Source organism: Ursus maritimus, unplaced genomic scaffold (genome assembly GCF_017311325.1).
Source record: "Ursus maritimus isolate PB19 unplaced genomic scaffold, ASM1731132v1 scaffold_23, whole genome shotgun sequence".
In the NCBI taxonomy this organism is placed as follows: domain Eukaryota; kingdom Metazoa; phylum Chordata; class Mammalia; order Carnivora; family Ursidae; genus Ursus; species Ursus maritimus.
In genome coordinates, this window is record NW_024424786.1 from 35,129,660 (window position 1) to 35,153,527 (window position 23,868).

Here is a 23,868-nt window from a genome sequence, read left to right on the forward strand (position 1 = left end):
CTACTAGCAAAAAATTCTGCTTTTCTTTATCTGAGATTGTCTCCATTTTGAAAGGATATTTTGCCAGATACAGAATTCTTGCTTGACATTACCACTTTATATATGGAATCCCTCTACCTTCTGGTCTCTGTAGTTTCTGATGAGCAATAGGCTATTAATCATATTGAGCATTTCTTATACCTGATGAGTCACTTCTCTTACACTGTTTTCAAGATTGTCTTTGGCTTTTGACAGTTTGATTGTAATGTGTCTTGGTGTGGAGCTCTTGAGTCGTTGACCCTAAAAGTAAAACAGCCAGTTATTTTACCAGCAAATGGGTTTATTCAGGAATAGCAGAGGAATTAGAATTCTGGATAAGCAAGCATAACAAAAGCCATAGACAAGTACCATGAACAAAGAAGAGGAACTTTTGGGCAGGGGTGGGTAGTAAGGGGGCTGTTGTAAACACAGAGTCCACTGGAATAAACTAGGAGTTTGAAATATAACAGATTTTCATTGGCTGAATTGTGACTGTGTCTCATTGGCTGGGCTGTTGCCAGGTAAGGAAAAAAATCTTCCTTCCTCCTGCTGGGATAGTAGATGGGGCTTCTTTCTCTTGGGTCTGCAAAGGATTGCAACAAGTGGCATGGCATGAGAGCTCCACTTTCTGGCCAGCCAACTCCACTGTAAAAATGTTTCCTTTATTCAGTTTCACAGAATTTGCCCTACCGGATGGAGTTCGTGGAGCTTGTGGAGCTTCTTGTTTGTGTAGATTCATGTCTTAGTAATGTTGAGAAACATTTGGCCTTTATTTTTTCAAATAGTCTTTCTGCTTCATTCACTGCCCTCTTCTGGGACTCTCGTGTATATGTCAGTACGTTTAATGGTCCCATGGGTGTCTTAGGCTCTTGGTTTCTTTCTGTTCTATGGACTGGATACTCTTATTTAACCTGTCTTAATGTTTGCCAATTCATCTATTTTCCTAGATTTGTTAAATGAAATCCTCTAGTGAATTTTTCATTTCATTTGTTACACTTTTCAGCTCCAGAATTTGTTCTTTATAATTACCACCTCTTTATTGACATTCTCTATTTGTTGAGACATTCTCATGATTGCTGTTAGTTATTTGTCAGTATTTTAAACCCTTTAGCTTTTTTGAACGTATTTTTAAAAACCATATTCTTTGTCTTGTGTCATCTCTAAAGGCTTTGTTTCCTTTAGCTTGTAAGGGATTTGATCAAGATTTTCTTAAATGTCTCGTTTAACTTGTCTTATTTTTTACTTTTTTAGTGCTCGCTTGGTTGCTATAAACCTCTGAGTATTTTTTTACAGAGTTGATTCTGGGGTGTGTGTGTGTGCGCGCGCACGCCATGCTTGTGCATACAAATGCATGTGTGTTTCTCTTGAGGGACATTTTTACTGACATCAGTCTCTGATGATGCTGCTTTCTTTTTAAGACCAGAGTTTTGGGGGAGTGGGGTGATATTCATAAAATAGGCTGTTAACGCTTTGTTTATAGGAAAAAGCAATTCTCATCAAATTGCCACCATTTGATCAACAGCGTGAAAAGGTGTGGCCATATAATCCTTTTCGTCATAAAGAAAAAAACCTTTACAGGAAGTTCTGGAGTGGGTTTAAAGTCCAAATTAGTGTAGTTGGGTTGAGTAAAAAAGAAGACTTTCTCTGCATTATTTATTCTTCTTTATAGAGGATGTTGAATTGCTCCCTCTGAAGAAATTACCTTAAAAACGGCCATGACCTAGGTGGAAAAGTCCTTGATTACTAGTCTCAAGATATGATTTTTATATCTAGGTCTGCTTAGCTAGCTTTGTGATCTTGAACAAGTTGTCTGTGGCCTTCCAGTTAGTTTATGGGTAAAACTCGTTGGATTGTGTATAGTTGAAGATATTTTCAATTCTAACCTTTTTATTATTATTACTACTACTACTACTACTAGTACTACTACTATTACATTATTTTGATACTTAAAGTAGCTCAGATATGAGAAGAGTGAGAAAGGCACTAATGAGTGGGAAGGAAAACCGAAGGGAAATGCGTATCTGATTTAATAATTATGTCAGGTTATTAGGAGTTCCCACTGCTGTTCTCTGCATTTCAAACTAGTTTTATTTCATTACTTCAGTATATTCTCATAAAACTTTCAAAGAGTATAGTTAAAGCTGGAGTAGCCCCCCATTCACCACCTTGTTCCACAGTAGAGGAAACTATATTTTTCAGATCTTAAAAAAAAAGTTATATATAGTTTTGTGTCTTATTTTTTGCTTAATTTCTGTTTAACAATATTTTTGGCAGCAATTCCATGTCATTCTTTACAGATACCTCTATATAATATTCCATTTCTGTAATATGCCATGGTTTATTTGAACATTTTCTTGTTGAAGGGAGAGATAGGTCATTTCCATTCTTTAGCTGTTATAAACATGAACCTCCATGTGCCAGTTTATTTTCCTAGGGTAGATACTGAGGAATTACTGGGCATATTTTTGGACCTTCTCTGAAAGTGACCAGTATTTATCAATTTATTATATATCCTTCCAGAGGTATTATTATCATATAAAAGATAAATGTCTTACATATATAACATTTAAATCTATATATATAAAACAAATGTATACCGATATTATATTTGGATATTATATGGCTGTGGGGGTTTTTTTGCACAATAAAGTGTCATGGAGTTATTTCCATGCAGTCGTCTACTGACTAGATGTATCATAATTCATGTAACCAGGCCCCTCCTGATCTTCAGTTTTCTGCTCTTTCACTACTAGAAACAGTGCTATAATGACTACCTCTATACATAAGTCATTTCATAAGCGTGATTGTAATTCTGTAGGATAAATTCCTAGCAGTTGAAATTAATGTGGAAAGATGTGCATTTATAATTTTGATAGATACTGCCAAGTTGTCCTTCACAGAGGTTTTGCCAGTGCACGTGCTATCATCTGTGTTACTGTCTCTTTCCTCTGGCCTTCCCAATACACACTTGTCAAACATACGGATCATTGCCAGTATGATAAGGGAACAGTGGTATCACACTAACCGTTTTCATGTGAGTTTCTCCTGTTATGAGAGGATTGACCTTTTTGTTTGTGTGAAAGCCACATGTTTTTGCTGAACTGCTCTTTTTCTGTTGGGCTGTTAGACTTCACTTACAGTGGAATTTGCTGTGCAGAAAATTGTTTTAATGTTTATATAGTTAAAGATATCAGTATTAAGACCTAAAATTTTGTGTTATTCTTAGAAAGGCCTTTTCCATCCTGAGATTATTAAAAGAATTGTCATTAGTCAAAATATACTTTTAATATACTAACATATATATATAATAAGTTACTCTAGGGATGAAAGTTATATTAAACTTTTTATTATTAATTTCTTGCTCAGGAGTGAATGGCCCTACCTCGCTTCATTCACCCTTCAAAGCACGAAGAAAATATAGGATAACAGGGATAGATTGTGTACCTTTGCACAGCATCTCTTAGGATGACTGAAGCAGAGCTTGTCATGATTGCCCTACAGATTGATTCAAATTCATGGTGTGGTTCTAAGAACTATTGAATAGAGTCAAGGGAAGGCATTTTTAGTGTGGGACTCCTCTTTAGCAGTTTCTTTCAGCGTTGTTCGGTTGTTAAAACATCCCAACCTGGAATTCTTTCTTTCTTGTGCTTTTATAAGAAGTTCTGGCCATCTTTCTGGGACCACTCACTTAATTTAGTTTCTTTTGTCTCGGATATAACGGTATATAATCTCATGAATTGAAGTAGGTGTATTTTGCACACTTCTCTTAGCAGTCCATTTTTTAGTAGATAAGATGATATAAAACTACTGCTTGACAACATGGAAGTTTTTAGAGTGATGACAATAAGGGTAAATTTTCTCTCATCTTGTTTCTGTTACCTCAGTATAAAAACCTGAGAGGCTTTTCTTCTGAAAAAAAATTAATATACCTTCTTTTTTATTAACTTTTTATTTGCAATAGTAGGTATACTGAGATGGTTATTGGTTAACTGTAAGCCAATGGTATATGTTTTCATCTAGATCCTAAGGAAGAGAAAGAGGAAGAAGATGATTCTACCCTCCCTCAGGAAGTTTCCATTGCTGCAACTAGGCCTAGCCGGGGCTGGCGCAGCAGTAGCAGGACGTCTGTTTCTCGGCATCATGACACAGAGAACACTCGAAGTTCTAGGTCAAAGACTGGTTCATTGCAGCTCATCTGCAAGTCAGAACCAAATACAGATCAGCTTGATTATGGTACAGTATGAGTGGAGTATGGTTATTTAATAACCGGTTGCCTGCTGATTTTAAATGCAATGTTGAACAGCTTACCTTTCAGGGGCAGGTGTGGCAATACAGGGTTCTTTTATAAAGATAAGGTTTTGTTCTGCTTTCTTTTTCCAGATGGGGCAGAAGAACATCAGTCACCAGGTGGCATTAGGTAAGAAACTTCATATTTCATATTTAAACCTTTGGGGACATAAAGCACATACAAAAGTTGTTTCCTGCTTGAAAGAACATTGAGCCTTTACAAAAAAAAATCGGTTTTGGTATTTAGTTTAGATGTCATTTTGTTCTTGATTTGGAGATTTAACCATGTCATCTTTAGTTACCTTAGTTCAGAAAGCAAGTCTTGAGTACTTTTGTATTCTGGCTTAGTCCATGCTAGCCACTAATGGGAAGTGTGGATGTTTTGACCAGGATTTTTGAAATTTGTATTCCATGGTAAGTCATGTGAAATTTTTTTTTTTTTGGCTTTTTGATCTTTTTGAAAAGTAAAACAGATCATCGGATTACTAGACACAGGATTATAAAGTCTTTGTTTTTGTTTGTTGTCTTTTAAGACAGGGAGAGGGAGGTTGGGAGGGGGGGTTGGGGAGAAGGAGAGAGAATCTTGATGTGCGGCTCCATCTCACGACCCTGAAATCATGACCTGAGCCAAAATCAAGGGTCGAATGCTTAACCAGCTGAACCACTCAGGCACCGCATAAAGTCCGTTGGTGTGGGTTTTTTTTTTGTTTTGGTTTGGTGTGGTTTTAGCTCTTAGTACCATTGAGCAGTCATCACCTTACCTTTATTTAATGAAGTAATAGTAGTTCTAGGATTTTTGTATTTTTTGGTTACAGTTATCATTAAAAAAGCTTAGATTGCCATCTAATTAGACCATAAGGATGAAAATTATAGATAACTTACTGTGAATCTTTGGCAACCTCTAAATTAATTAGCAAATAAAATCTGGTCAGATATAATCCTTACAACTAGAATTTCTAATCTAGAAATTTGCTTCTTTTTAGCAGTGAGGAGGAGGAGGAAGAAGAAGAAGAGATGTTAATCAGTGAAGAGGAAATACCATTCAAAGACGACCCAAGAGACGAGACCTACAAACCCCACTTAGATAGGCACGTCTCAGATTTTACTGCAGACATGTCAATGAAAAATAAGTTAGGAAAGCACTGTTGTGTGCTTTTATTTCACCTTGTTACTAAACTAATGGGTATAGACTTAATTTTAAATGAGTAATTATGCACTTGTTTTGCCAACTTAACATCTTATAACTCCTTCACACAGCCCTCTCTTCTAGTTATAGAACTTTATTTTGATCATATCCACATTATTGGATTTCTGTATGTTTTATCTTGATACAGGGTATCATCAATTGCCTGAATACTTAGAATGTTTTACTTTAGTCTTTCTCTTTACAACTGTAGTGTGTTCTGATTCCCAGGTATTGTTAGCTTTTACTGTGCATGTGAGGAACAATTGACTGGAAATCACATTTCATGAGCTAAGGATCATAATTTTACAAATAAATCGATGATAACTGTGGGTTTTACCCTTTGTCACAGTTCCCCTTGCAAAGATCCTTTGCTGGATACCAATGTTGAAATGTGTTTGTGTTTTCAGGGAAACCCCCAAACCACGGAGAAAATCTGGGAAGGTGAAAGAAGAGAAGGAGAAGAAAGAAATTAAAGTGGAAGTAGAGGTAGAGGTGAAAGAAGAAGAGAATGAAATTAGGGAGGATGAGGAACCTCCTAGGAAGTGAGTAGGCAATTACTACTAAAAATGGAACACTAACAGATTTTGAAGCCACTGGTGGGGAAAAAGAGTGGGAGTGTGAGGAGGGCTATTGACAGGTGCATATTGCTGCCTCAAGCAGCTGACAGTTTCATTGCAGAGGCTCTCTCAGAAGCTTGAAAAGTTTAAATTTAATCCAAAGCAATACTTGAAGACGTCTAAATGAGTGGGCAAGACAGTAGTTAATGGGATGTAGAGGGGGTGAGATAGCGAGAAAAAGTATGGCAAATGTGAATCCTCAAAAAAAGGGCAGATGACGGCTAGTGATGGAAGAATCTTGACTTCCTGTCCAGCAATCATTGCCTGTTGCAGAAATAAGATTTGTTTTAAGTGTTTAGGCTTTTGGGTTCTATTAAAAGGAGAGTATAATTTATATTCTTAGGGTTTTTAGATAATAGACTCTTTTATTCTTTTTAAATTGATTAAATTTAAGTGATAGACTTTTTACTAGAACGACTCTTCAAGTAGTAACCTTGAGGTTTATCCAAATCTTCCATTGTAATGTATAGTTTATGATAGGTATGTATTTGTAGTGCAGATTTATCTAAGTGAAATTACTTCAGAATGACATCTTTGTTTGGCTTGTCAGATATGTTTTTGGCTGTCTGTATCCTGCATTATCCTTGGTTTCTGCCACTGCTCTTTGGTTTTGAGTATATGTCTTTAGTCATCCTTCAGTCTGTAAGCTTCAATCTGGAAGATGTGGACAGTTACTCTGTTCTTTAATTATAGGAGAGGAAGAAGGCGAAAAGATGACAAAAGTCCACGATTACCCAAAAGGAGGTAATTTATACTTTTACTATGTTCCTTATTCCTGGTGGTAAGCACTTTGCTCACATAATTACTCATAATTACCCTGCAGGAATGGCTGTTTAAAAATTTCTCAAATGCAACTTTGTTAATGTCCTTGATGCAGAGTTCCTGTGTTTTTTATTTCCATTGTAGGGTCTTAAAGTTCCTAAAAATGTTAACACCTTTTTACTATTTGGAGGGTTACTAGTTTATTTTATGCTATTTTTTAAAACTCTTATCAAACATTTGGTCGTTTCTGGTTATTTCTAACATAAATTCTGTGCAAGCTATATGCTAGTAAAGAGATTTTAATTCTTCATGCTGTAAAATTGCTGTTCCCTATAGTGCATTGAGTTAAGCCACTGTGCAGAGTGCCTCTTCCGTTTGCTAACTTTTCTCACGTATTGATAATAGAAAAAAGCCTCCAATCCAATATGTCCGTTGTGAGATGGAAGGATGTGGAACTGTTCTTGCTCACCCTCGCTATTTGCAGGTCAGTAAATTGTTATGTAAGGCAGCCTTTCAGGTTATGTTCCATTACTGGTTCTTCTATTTCATGAGATGCTATAATTTGTGAACTTGAGTAGGCTTTATCATTGATATACAGTGTCAAGAAAAATCTTTAAAAAGGCATAAAATTACTTTAGTCATTGTGTTAAAAGAAAAATGTCTAAGAACATGAGGTCAAATAAAGGATTTCCTTGGAGTAGTCCACTGTTGCCCATTGTGGTGTAAATACTTCCGATATAAGAGGTGATTGTACCAACACATCAAAGACACAGATGAAGAGACTTTATTTTAATGTGTATTTTTAAAAAATAAAATTAGCTTCTCTGACCTGTGATTTCTTGACTAATGTTTACGTAAATTTTTAGGGTTTTTGTTTTTTCTGTTTTGTTTTGTTTTTAGATTTTTTTAATGAATTAAAAATACTGCTTATATTTAGGTCTGGCAGAAAACATGAAAGTGAAATGTTTATCACTAAAGCTTAAGAAATGCCTGTTTGATTTTTAGTTTAGCAGCAAGGATAATGCGAGACTAAGGCCCTACTCTCTGATTCTGTCTCTGTGATAATAGTGATTGCTTCTGTTCTTCCACTGTATGCCATGTGCCGCACTAAGCACCATACAACACATGATTCCTATATCCTCGCAGTAACACTGTGAGACACTTAACAGTTATCTCCATTTTACAAATGAGAACTGTAGCTCACAGTATTTAAGCACATTTCTTGAGGTCACACTGCTCATGAATGATAGAGCCAGATTGTAATCCAGGTCTGTCTATTTCCATAGCCTGTGTTCTTAACTATTTTATTATACTGCACCCCCCTTCCATATTCAGATTATTTGGTTTTCCTTTAGCACTTTTTTGGGGGGAGGATGGGGGCAGAGGGAGAGAGAGAGGTCAAGCCGACTCCACCCAGCATGGAACCTGACCCGGGTAGGTGGGGGGTGGGAGGGGGCTCCATCTCAGGACCCTGATACCATGGCTTGCCTGAGCCAAAATCAGGAGTTGGACACTTAACTGACTTAGCCACCTAGGTGCCCCTCTTTAGCACTTTTGACTTTGCAAAGGAACAAGCTTTCGGGAAGCCTTCATTTTTACCCCTCTTTATTTTCTCTTACTGTTTTAGCACCACATTAAGTATCAGCATTTGCTGAAGAAGAAATACGTATGTCCTCATCCCTCCTGTGGGCGACTCTTCAGGCTCCAGAAGCAACTTCTACGACATGCCAAACATCATACAGGTACTTTTTGAAATAATATGTTTTATCAAGTGTTAATTGCATTCTACTTTTAAATGTGTAGATTGGTAATGATATTTTTTTCTAATGTAAATCTTAAGAGTCTACAGTCAAGTGTGAGAGAAAAGTATGAAAATAAAATGTAATAAAACAAATTTTACAAAGGATGAACAAACTGGGACTTTTTACTTTTATCCTTTGACTTTTTAAAGAACTTTTATGACCAGGATAATTGTTTATTGAGCACATATCCTGTATCAACTGTTATTGCTTATCCATCTGTTCAACATCACGGAGTTTCCTTGTTTTACAGCTAAGAAGCCAGAGGCTTTGCACATTAAGTAACCTGCCTTTGGTCACACTGCTAGTTTTTAGCAGAATCAGTGTTTTTTAATTCCATTTCAGGTCGATAGTTCAGTAGCTCTTACCGACTAGAAGTGAGGAGTATGAAGAGAGAGCCTCGATGGTAAAGAGGCTTGCCTCTTGGTTTATGGTAACTACTAAGTAGCTCCTGGCACTTCTGCTGCAATCATGAAGGCTAGCTACTGAATTCACATGTCATCTACATCACATGTCATGAGGAGGTATTGACTCAAAAAGAGAAACCGAATGTCTTCATTATACATAATGCAGAATGATTTCAGATTTCATTCATTTTTAGCCACTGACAGTCTCCATGAAGTTCAGCTAATGGGAACAAATGAAGCTGGGTATTAGAGCAAATTCAGTAGGTCCCAGACACTGGATTATTACATGTCATCTTCTCAACAGTCGTAGAGGGTAAGAGTAGGAATTCTAGTTGTCTCCTACCCAGGGTTATACTGACACATGTACCCTTCCCATCTTTTATTTTATGTGTGACTTAGACAAGTTACTTCTCACTTTCCTTCATCTGAAAAAAAGGGATAATAATGTCACCGATATTGTGGAGTTAGTGTAAGGATGAAGTGAGATCACATATAAAGTGCTGGTTACTGCACGGGGCCTGGCGCACAGTAGACGTTTCAGAGCACCAGGACTTGAGCTCAGGCCTGAATCACTGCAGAGTCTAAGGTCTGCGCATCGTACCCTGCTGCTTCAAGGAGAGGGCTGTCTCCACTCTGTTCCTTGCTACCTGCTGCCTTTTCTCCACTCCTTCTCCCTGTTAATTTTGTTTTATTCTCTACAAAAGTAGTTTTTTGACAACCAGTTGAGACTACTTTAGGTAAATATTATAGGCCTACTATGACAAACTGCTTTAGAAATTCAGTCCATTCCAGGGGTGCCTGGGTAGCGCAGTCGTTAAGCGTCTGCCTTCGGCTCAGGGCGTGATCCTGGTATTCCGGGATCGAGTCCCACATCGGGCTCCTCCGCTGGGAGCCTGCTTCTTCCTCTCCCACTCCCCTGCTGTGTACCCTCTCTCGCTTGCTGTCTCTCTGTCACATAAATAAATAAAATCTTAAAAAAAAAAAAAAAAAAAGAAATTCAGTCCATTCCAAATATTTACATCTGGTTAGTACCGTTTTATGATGTTATTGTAGTTCTCTTTTTCCGAATTAGTGCAGACAGACTCCCTTTGAAGATGTGTTTTATTTAAGCAAGTGGATGCCCCACCCAGATTTGCTATGCGACTATGAAGCTGGAAAGGTGGACAAGACCTGGGAGACACTAAGAGTTGTCCCTGGGTTAAAAGTGCATTTTTGGACCTTGCCTGCTTAGCATGTAGAAGATAGCCCAAAGACATTGGCGTCATTTGAGCCGCGTTAGAAAGATACAGCATCTCAGACTCTGCCTCAGACCTGTTCAGCTAGCATCTGCATTTACTAGGATCCCCCAGTGATTCCTGATTCCTGAGTGTATTCAAGCTTGATACAAACTTGGCTCTTCTTCTACCCTCGGCTTTAGAACTGTTTGGGATGGAATATAGAATTAAATTGGTTACTGTTTGCCTTTTAATTTATCCTCATGTTTTCACTGTGACTTTTTGTAGCAATTTTAAGTGAAAGGCATAGAAAACAATAGTGGTCATTTATTCAAGAGATACAGAGCATCTCCTTATCTGCTTCTCTCCCAAACCAAGTGATAAAGAAATAATTAAGTGCAGTGCTCCTTTGGCCCATAGATTGGACACCATGTTGCCAAATTCATCAAAAATCCTGTGAAATTTGGGGGGATTGTGAAATGACGGGGGGTAGGTAGTTGAATGGTGCAGAAGATGTGGGGTAGAAGAATAAGGTAAAGAATACAAGTACTGTTTGCGTATGTTTGATGGCAGCAACTTGAACCTTTTGAGAGAAGTTTAAATTGTTTATTTTGGGTAACAGTTTTAAAACCTGAAACAGAAGATATGATTACCACTTTAATCGTGGATCACTTTTCTTCTAGGGAATGCCAAATTCTGTTGTGGTGGTGGTTTGAGTGCCAAATTTTTTATATGTAAGCTTTCAGCTTTCACAATCTGAAAAAACTTTTATAGAATAAAATCCAGGGAAAATGTTCTTCTTTACTTACTAAGCAATTTATCCAAGATCTGGATTACTGGGATTGAGATTGGGGTTCTAATTCTCATATTTCCATTAGGTTGTTTTTGTTTTGCTTTGTTTAGTTGTGTTTTTTTTTTTTAAACAATTTTTTTTTATGCTACTGAATGTATGGACTTTTAAAGAAAAATTGAAAATGGTATATTCCTTTAAATAAAAATTTTGCTTATCCCAGGTGTTTCATACATTGAAAACAGTATTGCTCTTACTGTAACTGACCTGACTAATCATCTGCTTACTTATTGTGACCTGGGAAAGTTAAATACTTAGAGGGATTCTAAATGGAATACTGACCACATTATTTTTCTTTTTAGATCAAAGGGATTATATCTGTGAATATTGTGCTAGGGCCTTCAAGAGTTCTCACAATCTGGCAGTGCACCGGATGATTCATACTGGCGAGAAGCCATTACAGTGAGTGTTTGTTTACTGGTGGACATGTGGGTGAGAAGCGTGTATCTGCCCTTCTTGCTGGTTAGCCCCTGTGCAAACATTTCAGTCGCCACTGCTCTTGACTTTTACCAGATTAGAGTATTAGGGATGCTACTTAGTGAACTTCTTCTTTCCTTGGTTTTTTAAACAAACGAAACATTAATTTTCCATCTAGTTTGCTTTTCCTAATTTTTCCCAAGAAGTGTGTTACTGAAAAAACTTTTAAAGAATGAAATCCAGGGAAAATGTTCTTTACTTACTAAGCAATTTAGCCAAGATCTGGAATATTGGGATTGAGATTGGGGTATATAGGCAGTAGCCTATATATGTGACCTCTAAATTCTTGCCCTGACCCTAAAGAAGAACTCTCATCCTTCCTTTCTCTGTTTGATCAGCCATGTCCTCTTCCACCCTTCCTAGATGCGAGATCTGTGGATTTACGTGTCGGCAGAAGGCATCCCTTAATTGGCACATGAAGAAGCATGATGCAGATTCCTTCTACCAGTTCTCTTGCAATATCTGTGGCAAAAAATTTGAGAAGAAGGACAGCGTAGTGGCACACAAAGCAAAAAGCCACCCTGAGGTGCTGATTGCTGAAGCTCTGGCTGCCAATGCGGGCGCCCTCATCACCAGCACAGATATCTTGGGCACTAACCCAGAGTCCCTGACACAACCTGCAGATGGGCAGGGTCTTCCTCTTCTTCCTGAGCCATTGGGAAACTCCACCTCTGGAGAGTGCCTCCTGCTGGAAGCTGAAGGGATGTCAAAGTCATACTGTAGTGGGACAGAACGGGTGAGCCTGATGGCTGATGGGAAGATCTTTGTGGGAAGTGGCAGCAGTGGGGGCACTGAAGGGCTGGTCATGAACTCGGATATACTCGGTGCTACCACAGAGGTTCTGATTGAAGATTCAGACTCTACTGGACCTTAGTGGAAGGGAAGACTTTGGGCACTGGGACAGCTCAGACTTTGTATTTAAAAGATAAAAAGGACAAAAAAAAAATTTAAAGCATTTAAAATCTAGTAAAATAACTGAAGGGCCTGCTCTTTCCATTGTGGATCACAGCACACACACCTACACCCACCTTCTTCTCCCTCTATTGTCCCCTTCATAAAATTGATGTTGCCTTTACCAAAAAGGTAGGCAAAAAAGAAGAAGCTCTTAAAGTGAGGGTTAACCTCCTACTCAGTTCCAGCCAGGCAGACTTCCTGCTCGCCGGCAGATCCTTTCTTAAACCTGTAACTCTGATGTGCTCTGGATCAGCTTTTAACTCTTGATAGTATATTACTGTCCTCTAAACCCCTTCTCCTTCACTGCTGCCCTATGGTTCTGGCTTCTACCCACTGCAGCACACTTATCCCCAAAGTATCATACAGTTCTAATCTCTCGAGGCTGGCAGCTTGACTTGGCACTTTAGGCCCCTTAGCAGGGTGAGCTGTTAAAACAGCACACCTGTCTCACTCAACCCCATTTCCTCCATTCCCCGCTGGGTTTCAGAAAGGAAGGATTCACGGGGACCACCTCCCTCCTCTGTGACCCCAGCACTTCAGTCCCCTTCCAACACCTCCATCTGGTTCTCAGTGGTGCTCACTAGCTTGGAAGCAGGCTCCCAACAGGGAGGGGGCTGCCCTCTACGTGGTTTCTCTGACTGTAAGACAGGGCTCTGTATCAGTGAGAAAAGTCCCAGACTAATGGCAGAAATTTGCACTTTGAACATGTATGTTTTGTGTTGTGGAACCTGAGATTCCTTATTTATTAACGGAAAGTCTGATTTTTTTGGGGGGGGTGGGGTCCTCGTTGCTATATTTTGTGGGGCTGGGAGAGATTAGGTTATTCTGACATGGGGTCCTTTCCATAAAAGGTACTTTTGAAGGCAAGATATAGGGTTGAAGAAGCACAGCCAGCCTCTAAAATCATAGCTCTCCAGTGGCCTTTAAAGAAAGCTGGTCCTCAGCACTAACAAAATCACTACAGTAGCCTAGTGCTTTTTCAGAAGCCTTTTTAGGGAAGGATGTTAGGTTTTTGGTAATTAGTGCTCTTTGAGTTTTTAGAGCATTGCGATTTAGGAATTTTGAGGGAATGAGAAGGGTTGTTCAGGGTCTGAATTACAGATAAAAGATTTTCTCTTGTGAATTTATTTTCTTTTTTTGTCCCCATCATTTCTTTCTATACACCTTCCTATTGGCCCAGTTCTGGCCCCTTGCTTTGTTTTTGGTTTTGCTTTATCATTGTTTCATTCCAGCTCCCAATTAGTGAAGGACACTGCCATTAGTGAAGAGATAGTCTATGACTCGTACAGTTTGAAGTCAAAGAAAATTATTCTGTTCTGTTTCCCTTTTACGAAAATAACACTTAAGAAGAGGAAAGGCTTCCATAGACAAAGTTAATAATCCGTATGGCTTTGGCTTTCACCTAAAATTCTGGGAATTACCACTTCCATTGAGATAGGGATTTTCTTGGGGTGAATTGCTTATTACTGGCTATGGGAGAGGCAGGTGGTGTTTTTGTACAAGTTTCTAACTCCCAGAAGACTAAAAACCTATTTTGGCTCATTTTTAGAGAATTAGAAGGGCAGTTTCCATCCTTCTGTGTACCTCACAAGCTGGAATTAAAGGCTTGCCCTATTCATTGTCAGAAATGTGTGATGGCTGTTGGAAAGAATGAAGTTTTGCTGAGAGCAAAATAAGGAACAGCTTGTTTTTCACAAACACTAAAACTACAAAGTTTATCAATTTTCTCTTTGATTTATTTTTTCCCAAAAAGAAGGGTAACAAAATGTCATCTCTGAAAGAGGCTTACTTTACACCCACTAGTATCAGTGGTTGGGATACCAGGGGATAGGGACTCAGACACCTACAGTGAATAGACTTAAATGCACTATTGTTTCTTTTCAGAGTGTTGCAGATTTGCCATCCCTCCAGTGTGGGGGTAGAAAATGGAATAAGGATAGAAGGGATGTAGAATATGCTTTCCTGCCCACAGTAAGGATTTGGAATTGACTTGGTATGTTGAGTACATTTGAAAATACTATCAGGTTGATTGGGTGGGTTTACAACAAAGTTGTTCCACTCCCATTATAAATCCATTTTGTACTGTTTCACTAGCTCACATCTGTGCCCCACACTTGCCTTTGTCTTTGTCACATTTATCTTCTCCTTTGTCTCTGTAAGTTGTATTTGCAGTGGTTAGTCATCAGATATTTTAACAACCTACACAAAAGCAAACTACATAAAAAAACTTGATGAGATTGAGGGAAAACATGTTCTTCCCTAGATCACACTCCTTCCCACCAAAGCAACAAGTTAGTTCTCATAATTAGAAACTTTCTGTTCTTCCTCCTTTTGTTTTTTGACCTCTTTATAGATACCATTTGCTTACAGTTTGCTTCAATAAATTATTATAGCAGTTTGCCATCAATCTTAAAATATTCTGTATGGACTTTATCTTTTTTCCTTTTGAGAAAGGGATGCTAGCACAATAAAGAGTGGTGTAAGTAAGCCATCTTATACTAGGCCCTCTTCCCTTTCCCTGTCTGCTTCTCATGCTCTGTACTTCTGTGTCCTTCCAAGGAGCCCTTTTAGTCTTAAAATTCTGCATTTTCTACTCTTAGTCAAATTGAGTTACCTTTTTAATAACTCTTCCCACTGCATATTCTCCAATTTGAATTGGCAGTTCAAAATTCTAAAAATGTAATTGAGATACAAGTATTATTTCTGGGAGATGCGCTTTTCCCTAATCTCTGGTTGCTCAGGGTTATTCTGCATAATTGAGACTTACTATGCTCCAGAGAGTTCGGATGAACACTGGCCAGGATTACTGGGAGTTAAAAAAGACTTCAGGTATGGAAAAGCATCTACATAGAGCACTTGAACCTCCTTTGTACCTGTTGGAAAAAATACAAAGAGTGTACTAAACCCAGCTAAGGTTATTACGGTCTGGTTGTTTGAAGTACCATTTTCCCTCCTCCCTTTTCCCACTTTCCAATGTACTCAAGAAAATTGAAAAATTGTAATGGATCAATTTAAAATATTTTTATTTCCTAAAAGCCTTTTTTGCCTGTTGTAATGTGCAGGACCCTTCTCCTTTGATGGGAGAGACAGGTAGTTACCTGAATCTAGGTTGAAAAGGTTATGTAAAAAGAAATTATAATAAAAGGGATACTTTGCTTTTCAAATCCTTGTTTTCTCTTAATCTAGGTAAGGCATATCCAAAATAAATATGTAAAGAAGAAAAATAAAAGTTGTCTTCATGGAAGCAACTTGTCTTCCTTGATTGTACTGAGTTACAGTTATCCTAAGGGTGGAAACAGTTGATGCCGTTAACTGAGAACCCAGTGTCCCCAGTGCAGGGTTTATGTGGCAGGTACTGTTGCTTCTCTCGGGCAGCGTCCGTTCACTTCAGACTCTTTCGTTCTTGATCTCTAATGCCATAGGATTCTTTGATCATCTGGCCAACTTGGAAACCCGTCCTCTGTTCTGACAGACTTCTAGAAAAAGTGGCCTTATTAATGTAATAGAGCGTTAAGGGTGCTCTGAGGTTTATGTTAGTCTGATAATGACAAGACCTTGATAGCATTTAATACCAGTGCTTTTCACAAACCTCAGTGTCCACAGCAAGTACTAACTTAAAGAAAAAAATAGACTCCTCCTACCTTCTTAAAAGGCCTACTGTGAGCTGCCAGTCCCACTTTTCTCCCCTCCACCCCTTGCTTATTGTTTCCCTATGGAAGTTTGCACCTGAGAAGGCATGTGTTTCGATTCAGAAGCAATGTCTGTGGTATGAAATCATGAAAGCTAATTGATTTGGGGATGACACTTGCAGCTCTTGCTCAGGGAGCATCATCTTCTAACCTACAGAGTTAAGTTAGATGCAATAGAAGAGAACTCTGCACGTGCTATTAAACTCTTTTGCCCTCATTTCAAAGCTCAGCTCATCCTCGTATTTTGTTAAGAAGCAATGTGGTATGACTGGGATAAGGAAGAAAAAGAAAAGCATGTTGTCACTTGAGACTGCCTTAGAAATGTTTCCCAGTCAGGGTTGGGTGTTTCCTGTCCTTCGGAAGAGAACAGGCCTAAACAGTACCTTCCTCATCCTATAGCTGCGAGGAAGGCACCGTGATCGAGGTTAGAGAGGTCTGACTTTGCTGATTTCTAATTGAGTGTAAACGAAACTAACTTTAAATATGTAACAAAACGATAGAAGTGAAAAGATGCTGTATTTTTTTAAAAACCTATTTGACATAAATTGTGTTTCTTGAACAAAATGTGAAAAACCTAGAGAACGAAATTGCAAAGTCAACAGGAGAATCAGAGACATGTTTAAATTTTGTGCCTGCTTCCTGGATTTTGTGCACATTATTTAGTTTCTTTAAGCCTCAGTTTCTTAATGTAAAATGGGGAAAATAATATGTATCTCATAGAATTGTTCTAAAGATCAAATAAAGGCTTTAAAGCCTTTAGCACAGTGTCTGGACCAGAGTAGCCGCTTAATCAATGGCGGCTATACTGATGATAATAACTTAATATTATTGAATACTTTATCAGGCCAAAAAAGGAAAGAAAGATGACATGGGGAGTGCAAGGGAGGGTGATAACAAAATGAACTGATTATGTGTGTATAAAGTAGATCACATCAGGCAGGGGTGTCATGAGGATTAGTGTGATAGTGACCTTGTTGCTAAGTGCAAAAGCAAAACAATGACATAAAAACAAGTAGGCTCAGCACTGAGTGGAGGAGAGAGATGGAGGCAGACACTGCAGGAAAAAAAGCTGATTAGAAAGGGGCCTTTGATTCCACAGGCACAAAAATCCACAGCCAGGAATTTGCTGCCACCTCTGAGTCAGGCAGGGGGGTGGGGGTGGGGTGCACAATCCCATTAGTAGAGAATGCCCAGTGGATTTAGTCTGAGAGTCACATTTCTTATTTGGACCAGTGTAGACAGAAGCGAACCCAGCTCACTTGTTTCCTGGGACAGTTGAGTTAGGGGATGGCTTTTGCAGAGCACTCAACGCTGACCCCTCACCGCCGGGACCTCTGTAGCCGCTCTATCTGGCTAGCGAGGAAGATTCGTTCAGACCTGACTGCTCTTTTGGAATCTTATGTAAGTTGCCTAATTTGCTGTTGTCTGTTTTCACTTCATCTCTTCTGATGCAGCCCCTTACCATCATGTTCCAGCTCCCATTACCAATCATAAAGGCCCTAATCATATAGTCATTCATAGATTGGGCACCTATCGTTTGACATGGTTTCTTTTCTTAAGGAAACTCCTATGACCTTATTTTCTTGGCTAGGCTGTTTAGGAGACCTGTTCTTTGAGTAAGAAAATAGACATAGGCTTCTGGGTGGGATTGGCTACGTGTGGAGGCTAGTCCTAATTTGCCTACAGTCTGAATTCTACCAGAATAGATTAACCATGGGCCCTCTGAGTGTGGGTTCTTCGTACACATTGTTCTGAATTTTTGAGCTATGTAAATGAAAGTGAGGTTTATAGGCTTGGGAGAAGAGCAGCATAAGCCCAAAGAATTTCTCCTATACAGTATTAGCCACCCACTTTTTCATTACATAGATCAAGTGTCTGTGTGTCTGAATAGAATGGTCACCTACACTATCAAAAGGATCCCCTAGAAGATTCATTGGGCACTTAGGGAAGTATCCAGTCAAGGAGCTAACCATGGAGTTCCAGATTGGTTTTCTGATAGAGGGAGATTCTCATCAGTCTCCGCCTCAGGCCTACTATTATAGAAACACTGAAGGAGAGTTCTAAATTTAAGTTCTCTGACAATTGGTTTGTCTTTGCACAGCCTCACCAGTTAGAAATCAGACTCTTTGAAGTGCCTTTTTTTATTTTTTAATTTTTATTTTTTCAACTGATTCCCACTGAATTCTCTAAAGGATTGTCCTCACCATTGAGAGTGGATAATGAAGGAGAGGGGGGTTAGAAAAATTCTGCAATGGGTTAATTCTAGGGCTTCGTAATAGGTCTGGCCAGTGTCTTCAAGTATGTTTAAATACTTAAAACTCCAGTATGATTCAAGTACTTCGGTTTCCAGGAGGGAGTTCGAAGTGGGAAGGAGAAATTGTAGACCAGTAGTTTTCAACCTTAGGAATCTAATGAAAGCTGCAGATTCTCCCACAAAAAGTGAATCAAGGCAGTATGTATCATTTCAGGGAGAATAAGGTCTTCCTAAGTCCAGTCATTGGATCCCAAATGAAGAGTTCCTTTTCTAGAATTTTTATTTTTTTTACAATTTGGATCCTTGACCAAGAAGGTGAATAAGACTACATGAGATTTAGGGATTAAATGAGAATTTTGGGATAATTACAGAAGATGTGATGTTTTTATGTATCCTTGGCCAGATGAAGCATCAGGGCCTGAACGAGAACATAAACCTGGACTCTGTGGATGGTGTGCCAGTGGCAAGCACGGATCGGTGGAGTGAGCTGACTGAGGCAGAGCGACTCCAAGAGAACCTCCAAGCTTATCGTGCCTTCCATGTTATGTTGGCCAGGCTTTTAGAAGACCAACAGGTGCATTTTACTCCAGCTGAAGGGGATTTCCATCAAGCAATACATACCCTTCTACTCCAGGTTGCTGCCTTTGCTTACCAGCTGGAGGAATTAATGATGCTTCTGGAACACAAGATCCCCCCCAACGAGGCTGATGGGATGCCCATCATTGGTGGAGATGGTGGTCTCTTCGAGAAGAAGCTGTGGGGCCTAAAGGTGTTGCGAGAACTTTCACAGTGGACAGTGAGGTCCATCCATGACCTTCGAGTCATTTCTTCTCATCAGACTGGGATTCCAGCACATGGAAGCCATTATATTGCTAATGACAAGAAAATATAGCAGTTATCCCTCCTCTCTCTCCCTCCTTCCTTTTCTAATGGAATATACACAGCTCTGAGGCCTCACTTTCCCATTCTTAAGTTTTAAAAGGTTGGAAGTTTTCTAACCTTTGAGACCATTGGCATTTTAAGTAGGGTTGGAGACATGGATAGTTGGGCATACAGGTTTAATTGGGTGTGTGTGTATGTTGGGGCCATAAGGGAGTGGGGGCAAGGGCAACATCCTTCCACCTTAGTGCTCTAACCTTTTCTACCCACTAAGTTAACTTTACAAGGATTTAACAGCCTTGCAGGATAAATACATGTTTAACTTTAGTCCTAGATGACTTTTCTGGGAAGATTGAAACAGTGAATTAAAAAATCCTGGACTCTAGCCAATTCAAACTCTTGGATAATAAAAATAATAACTAATATTTATTGAGTATCTATTGTATTGTAGCAATATGCCAGGGGCTCTGTGTATATTACAGTTTTCACAACAACCCTGTTGAGGGAGGTAGTGTTATTCCCATCTGGCAGATGAGAAAACAGAACTTATAACTCAGTCAAGGTTACCCAGCTAGCAAATGGCACACTTACGTTTGAACCCAGATATTTCTCATTCCAAAGCCTATGTGCCCTTCACTTTAGAGGCCTGATTATGACCTTCTATCACTGCACCTGTTTGCCACAGAAGGTTGGAAAATACATCCATGTAGTCTACTCCCAGCACTGGAAAACAGTCCCCACTATATGTCCTGATAGGTCAATGACACGATTTTAGTGTGAAAGGCAATATTTGTTGCCCACGCTTGGCAAAGATGAGAGCAATGGAGATGTTAAGAGTCTGTTTGGGGAAAAGAGTAGGCCCACCAGACTTCTGAAATTAGGAAACTGAGGATGTGCAGTAATACAGCCTGCTTTGTAAAGTGTCCACAAGTGTTTTGGGTCGGGCACAGCTCATAGCAGCTTACCTCGTATTTATTGTGTAGTGTAGCACTATAGGCCTGTAGGAAGCACTCATGGACAATGGTTGGAACAGTACTCAGGTTAAAATGTCACAAAACTCCTTCACCACACATTCTCTAGACTCAGTCCTGAGGAGAGGGTGAGGCCCACTCTGTTCCCACTGGGAATGCCAGCGATTCTGAAACAATATATAGCACAGCCTCCATGCTTCACAACAATGGGGCAGTAGGGTTCTGTGTTTAATGTTCTTGAGAGAAACACAGTGTGAAAGACACCAACTGGTAAATGTGGGCGTTAATGGAAAGGTCATTTGTGGTCAGGCCTGTGAACTAGTGGTGCGATGTAAATCCAAAAGTTCCCAGGTGTCACGTTATTTCACACTACCAATTACACTCGCCATCTTGATGCAGAACCCAAATCAATTTAGTTTACTTGTTTGAACCTCCTGTGCTCTTAAGTGAACCATGAGTCAGAGAGGGCTAGCACCCATAGGTTGCATGAGATGGGATGGGGTGACCTAGCTCGTGTCTTTTTCCCACAAGGGTTCGTGTCCAAAACTCCATGAGATCAGTGTTACGAGGACTCTGCGTTGGGCACTGTGGTAATACAGGGGACATAAGGCCCTGCTCTGTAGTCTGCATTTGTGGAAATGAGCTTATGTGCATAGAAGACATCAATACTGGTTGGAATTGTGAGGCAAATGTTTAAGTGTTAAGGATTTAAAGGAGGGAACTCAGTGAGGGCCTGAAATCCCTTTCCGGAGGAGGGGGCAGTTCAGTTGTGTCTCAGAGGTTGGCTGAGTACCAGATGAAGAGAAATGAGATCGAGGAAAGAGTTGCCTGGTTAGAAGAAAGTGAAGCAATTAATAAACATTCGGGTCCTGCTGCCACTAGAGGTCTATCGTTTGGCTTATTTCATTCGTAATTTTGGTGTATAGGTCGATACTTAGTAAATGCATAGAGGCTTATTTCATTCAAGCTTTTTCTAAAACTGGTTCTTCTGCTTCAAGGGCAGTATTTCTCATTGATAAAGTACCTGCTTATTTGAAGCTCCTGGATTTATCTGTGAAATATTTTAGAGTCTTTAGTGGATAAAGATGTGACTACAAATTCTTAGTGGGGAATAACTGATTACTAACTTGCAGAATCTGAAAGGAGTGACTCCTCTCCGAGGGTTTGTCTTAATATTGAGCAGATGTGGCAGACCAGGTGTCGGCAGAAGTTTCAAAAGTCAATGGAACATGGCTTAAGCTCTGAGTTACATGTGAAGGAATATTTATATATAAGAGGCACATTTGAAGTGGCAGAGGGTCCAGAAAAGGTACAAGTACTAACTATTGAGTGGGAGGAGATAGGAAGCTATAGGAGTCTCAATTAGGTCACAAGCAACAAGTCTCCAGAGTGTACTCCCACATTGTGGTAAGAGTTCTGTACCAGTTTCTTCCTCAAAAGAAGTATGGAGAAAATCCTTAGAAAAGTGTAGATAAAATAAGGGAGAGGTGAGCACTCAGCTTTAAAAACAAAGTCATAAACGTGAATGGATCTGAATGTGCAGACTGCATCATGCTTATCTGAAATGGACAAGACACTGAAGAAGGGACCAACAATAGGTCCGTGTTCTAGGTGTGTGTCTTAAATACAGATAGGAATAATGGCAACACTGTGGAAGTACGGTTTCTTTAAGGATCCAGAACCCAAAAGAGACTTTTGGTCTTGAGATTTTAGTTTCCTTGTTCCTTAGATCTATATGTGGATCAGATCTCTGGGGAATCATATTTTTATATACGTGTAAACTATATATATTATATAATACGTAACTATAAAATTCATATGTAATGTATAACATGTAACTATATAGTGATGTATGTGTGTATAGTGTGTGTGTGTGTGTGTGTGTGTGTGTAACTAAAAGGCGTGGATGTAGTTCCTAACCCCTAACTCCAATTTTGTAAAGAGTATTCCTTTTATACCACAGCATGTAGAAAAGTCCTCTGTGGGAGAGAGATTCTGTTTTCCTGAATCTGTTAAGAAACTGCATATATGAAAGAAGATAAACTCTTTTTAGTTGATTTAACAAGGTGATTTGGAAAAAAAAAACTTGCAAATTGGCACAAGCTCACAGGTCAAGCATTGAATAAAATTAGCTTTGATATAATCAGGTTTGAGGGAAGTGAGAGCTTTAATAAAGTCATAGCCTTGGTATTGCTGTCATTCCAGCCTGCTGTGGATTAAAGCCCAATGGATGACTCATTCTGGTGACCACTGGTCAAACAGGCAGAGGACAAGTAAATATTGCAGGGAGACCTATCTCAGGAGTGGTTTAGAAAGACTGTGAATCCTCAGCTCCTCAAGTAGCTGAGCACCTGCTCTATATTAATACTAAGGAGTAAAATAGACACGCAGGAAGCGAAGGGGCTTGCACCACGGTGAGAAAGTGATTGGGGAAGGGGGAAAAAGGGAGTTTGGACATCACTTCGATTGACTCACAATGCATGCATGTGGGTTAGTCTCTAGACAACATTTAGGCCAGGGCATTTAAAAAGAATGGTTTGGCCTCCTGCCTCATCCCACCCAAGAATGAATGAACCCTCTGAATGTTGGTACACTGAAAAAGTGAAAGTGATAAAAATTTTGTCTTTCCACTCAAAAGCTTCTATAGAAGCTCTAAAGCCTACAGATAAAGACAGTAAAAATATAACTTGATCTTTTGGTGAAATGTGTGTGGGGTGTGAGGTATCATCCATGTGCATGTGATTCTTACATTACTGGATCCATCTGTTTTTGACAGATAGGAAAAAAAAGATGCAAGAACGGCTAACAATAAAGATCTCGCCTCAGCAGGACCATGAGTTGCTTCTTTTATTTCTGTATCTTTGGATGAGCAAGAGGAATTTCAAGTGATTTCAACATTGGATGAAATGCAACCCTCCCAGCCAGGGCCATGCTCAGTCAAGCGTGCTGGGTAAATCACTGTGATGCCAGGCCACTGGGAAAAACTCCCAAGGCCAGTCAGCCCAGGAAAGGTAGATTGCCCCATACCTCTCAGCTAGCCTGCAGACGAGGCAGATTTCCTTTCATATTTGCAAGTATTTGAACCCCAGGCAAACTTGAAGGACAGAGAAGAACCCCAGTTAGCCCATTTGTAGTCTAGTTTGAAGGTAGAAACTAAGTTGGGAAAGATAAAAATTGCCAAGAGATGCCATATTTTTATCCGTACGTTCAAGGTAGTATGAATACTGCATTTTCTTATGTCAGGTAGTGTCATTTATCCTCTGAGAAACCATCCCACAAATGAGGGAAGTGAGAATGGGCGTTGACTTGCCCAAGTCCCTCCCCTAGTACCTGACAGTTTGGAGTTTTAGTTCTGGCTCCAAGACTCACGACACCTCACTGCCATGGGCCACCTAGCAATTGAGGTCATTTTGTGTTGAAATCCGTTCTCCATCTCTGCAATTCCCTTTCCTTGGATAAAGCCCATATAAACATGTGCCAAATCCTGCTCTGTGACAAACCTGG

The 23,868-nt window shown here is 39.4% G+C and overlaps 2 protein-coding genes across 2 annotated transcripts in view; both read left to right on the forward strand.

Moving 5' to 3' along the window:
- ZFP91 (ZFP91 zinc finger protein, atypical E3 ubiquitin ligase) overlaps positions 1-15,815 on the forward strand; it is a 46,856-nt gene extending 31,041 nt beyond the window's left edge. Inside the window, exons 5-13 of the mRNA XM_040638763.1 lie at positions 4,039-4,251; positions 4,399-4,435; positions 5,289-5,393; positions 5,899-6,033; positions 6,802-6,852; positions 7,276-7,354; positions 8,498-8,612; positions 11,443-11,542; positions 11,981-15,815. Of these exons, the coding sequence (XP_040494697.1) occupies positions 4,039-4,251; positions 4,399-4,435; positions 5,289-5,393; positions 5,899-6,033; positions 6,802-6,852; positions 7,276-7,354; positions 8,498-8,612; positions 11,443-11,542; positions 11,981-12,491 (1,346 nt within the window). The 3' untranslated portion in view covers positions 12,492-15,815. The remainder of the gene's footprint in view (positions 1-4,038; positions 4,252-4,398; positions 4,436-5,288; positions 5,394-5,898; positions 6,034-6,801; positions 6,853-7,275; positions 7,355-8,497; positions 8,613-11,442; positions 11,543-11,980) is intronic.
- Positions 15,816-17,135: 1,320 nt separating this feature from the next.
- CNTF (ciliary neurotrophic factor) lies at positions 17,136-23,195 on the forward strand. The gene is made up of 2 exons (XM_008694167.2): positions 17,136-17,661; positions 18,918-23,195. The coding sequence occupies exons 1-2, from the start codon at positions 17,548-17,550 to the stop codon at positions 19,404-19,406; spliced, it is 603 nt and encodes a 200-aa protein (XP_008692389.1). The 5' UTR covers positions 17,136-17,547; the 3' UTR covers positions 19,407-23,195.
- The last annotated feature ends 673 nt before the right edge of the window (positions 23,196-23,868 follow it).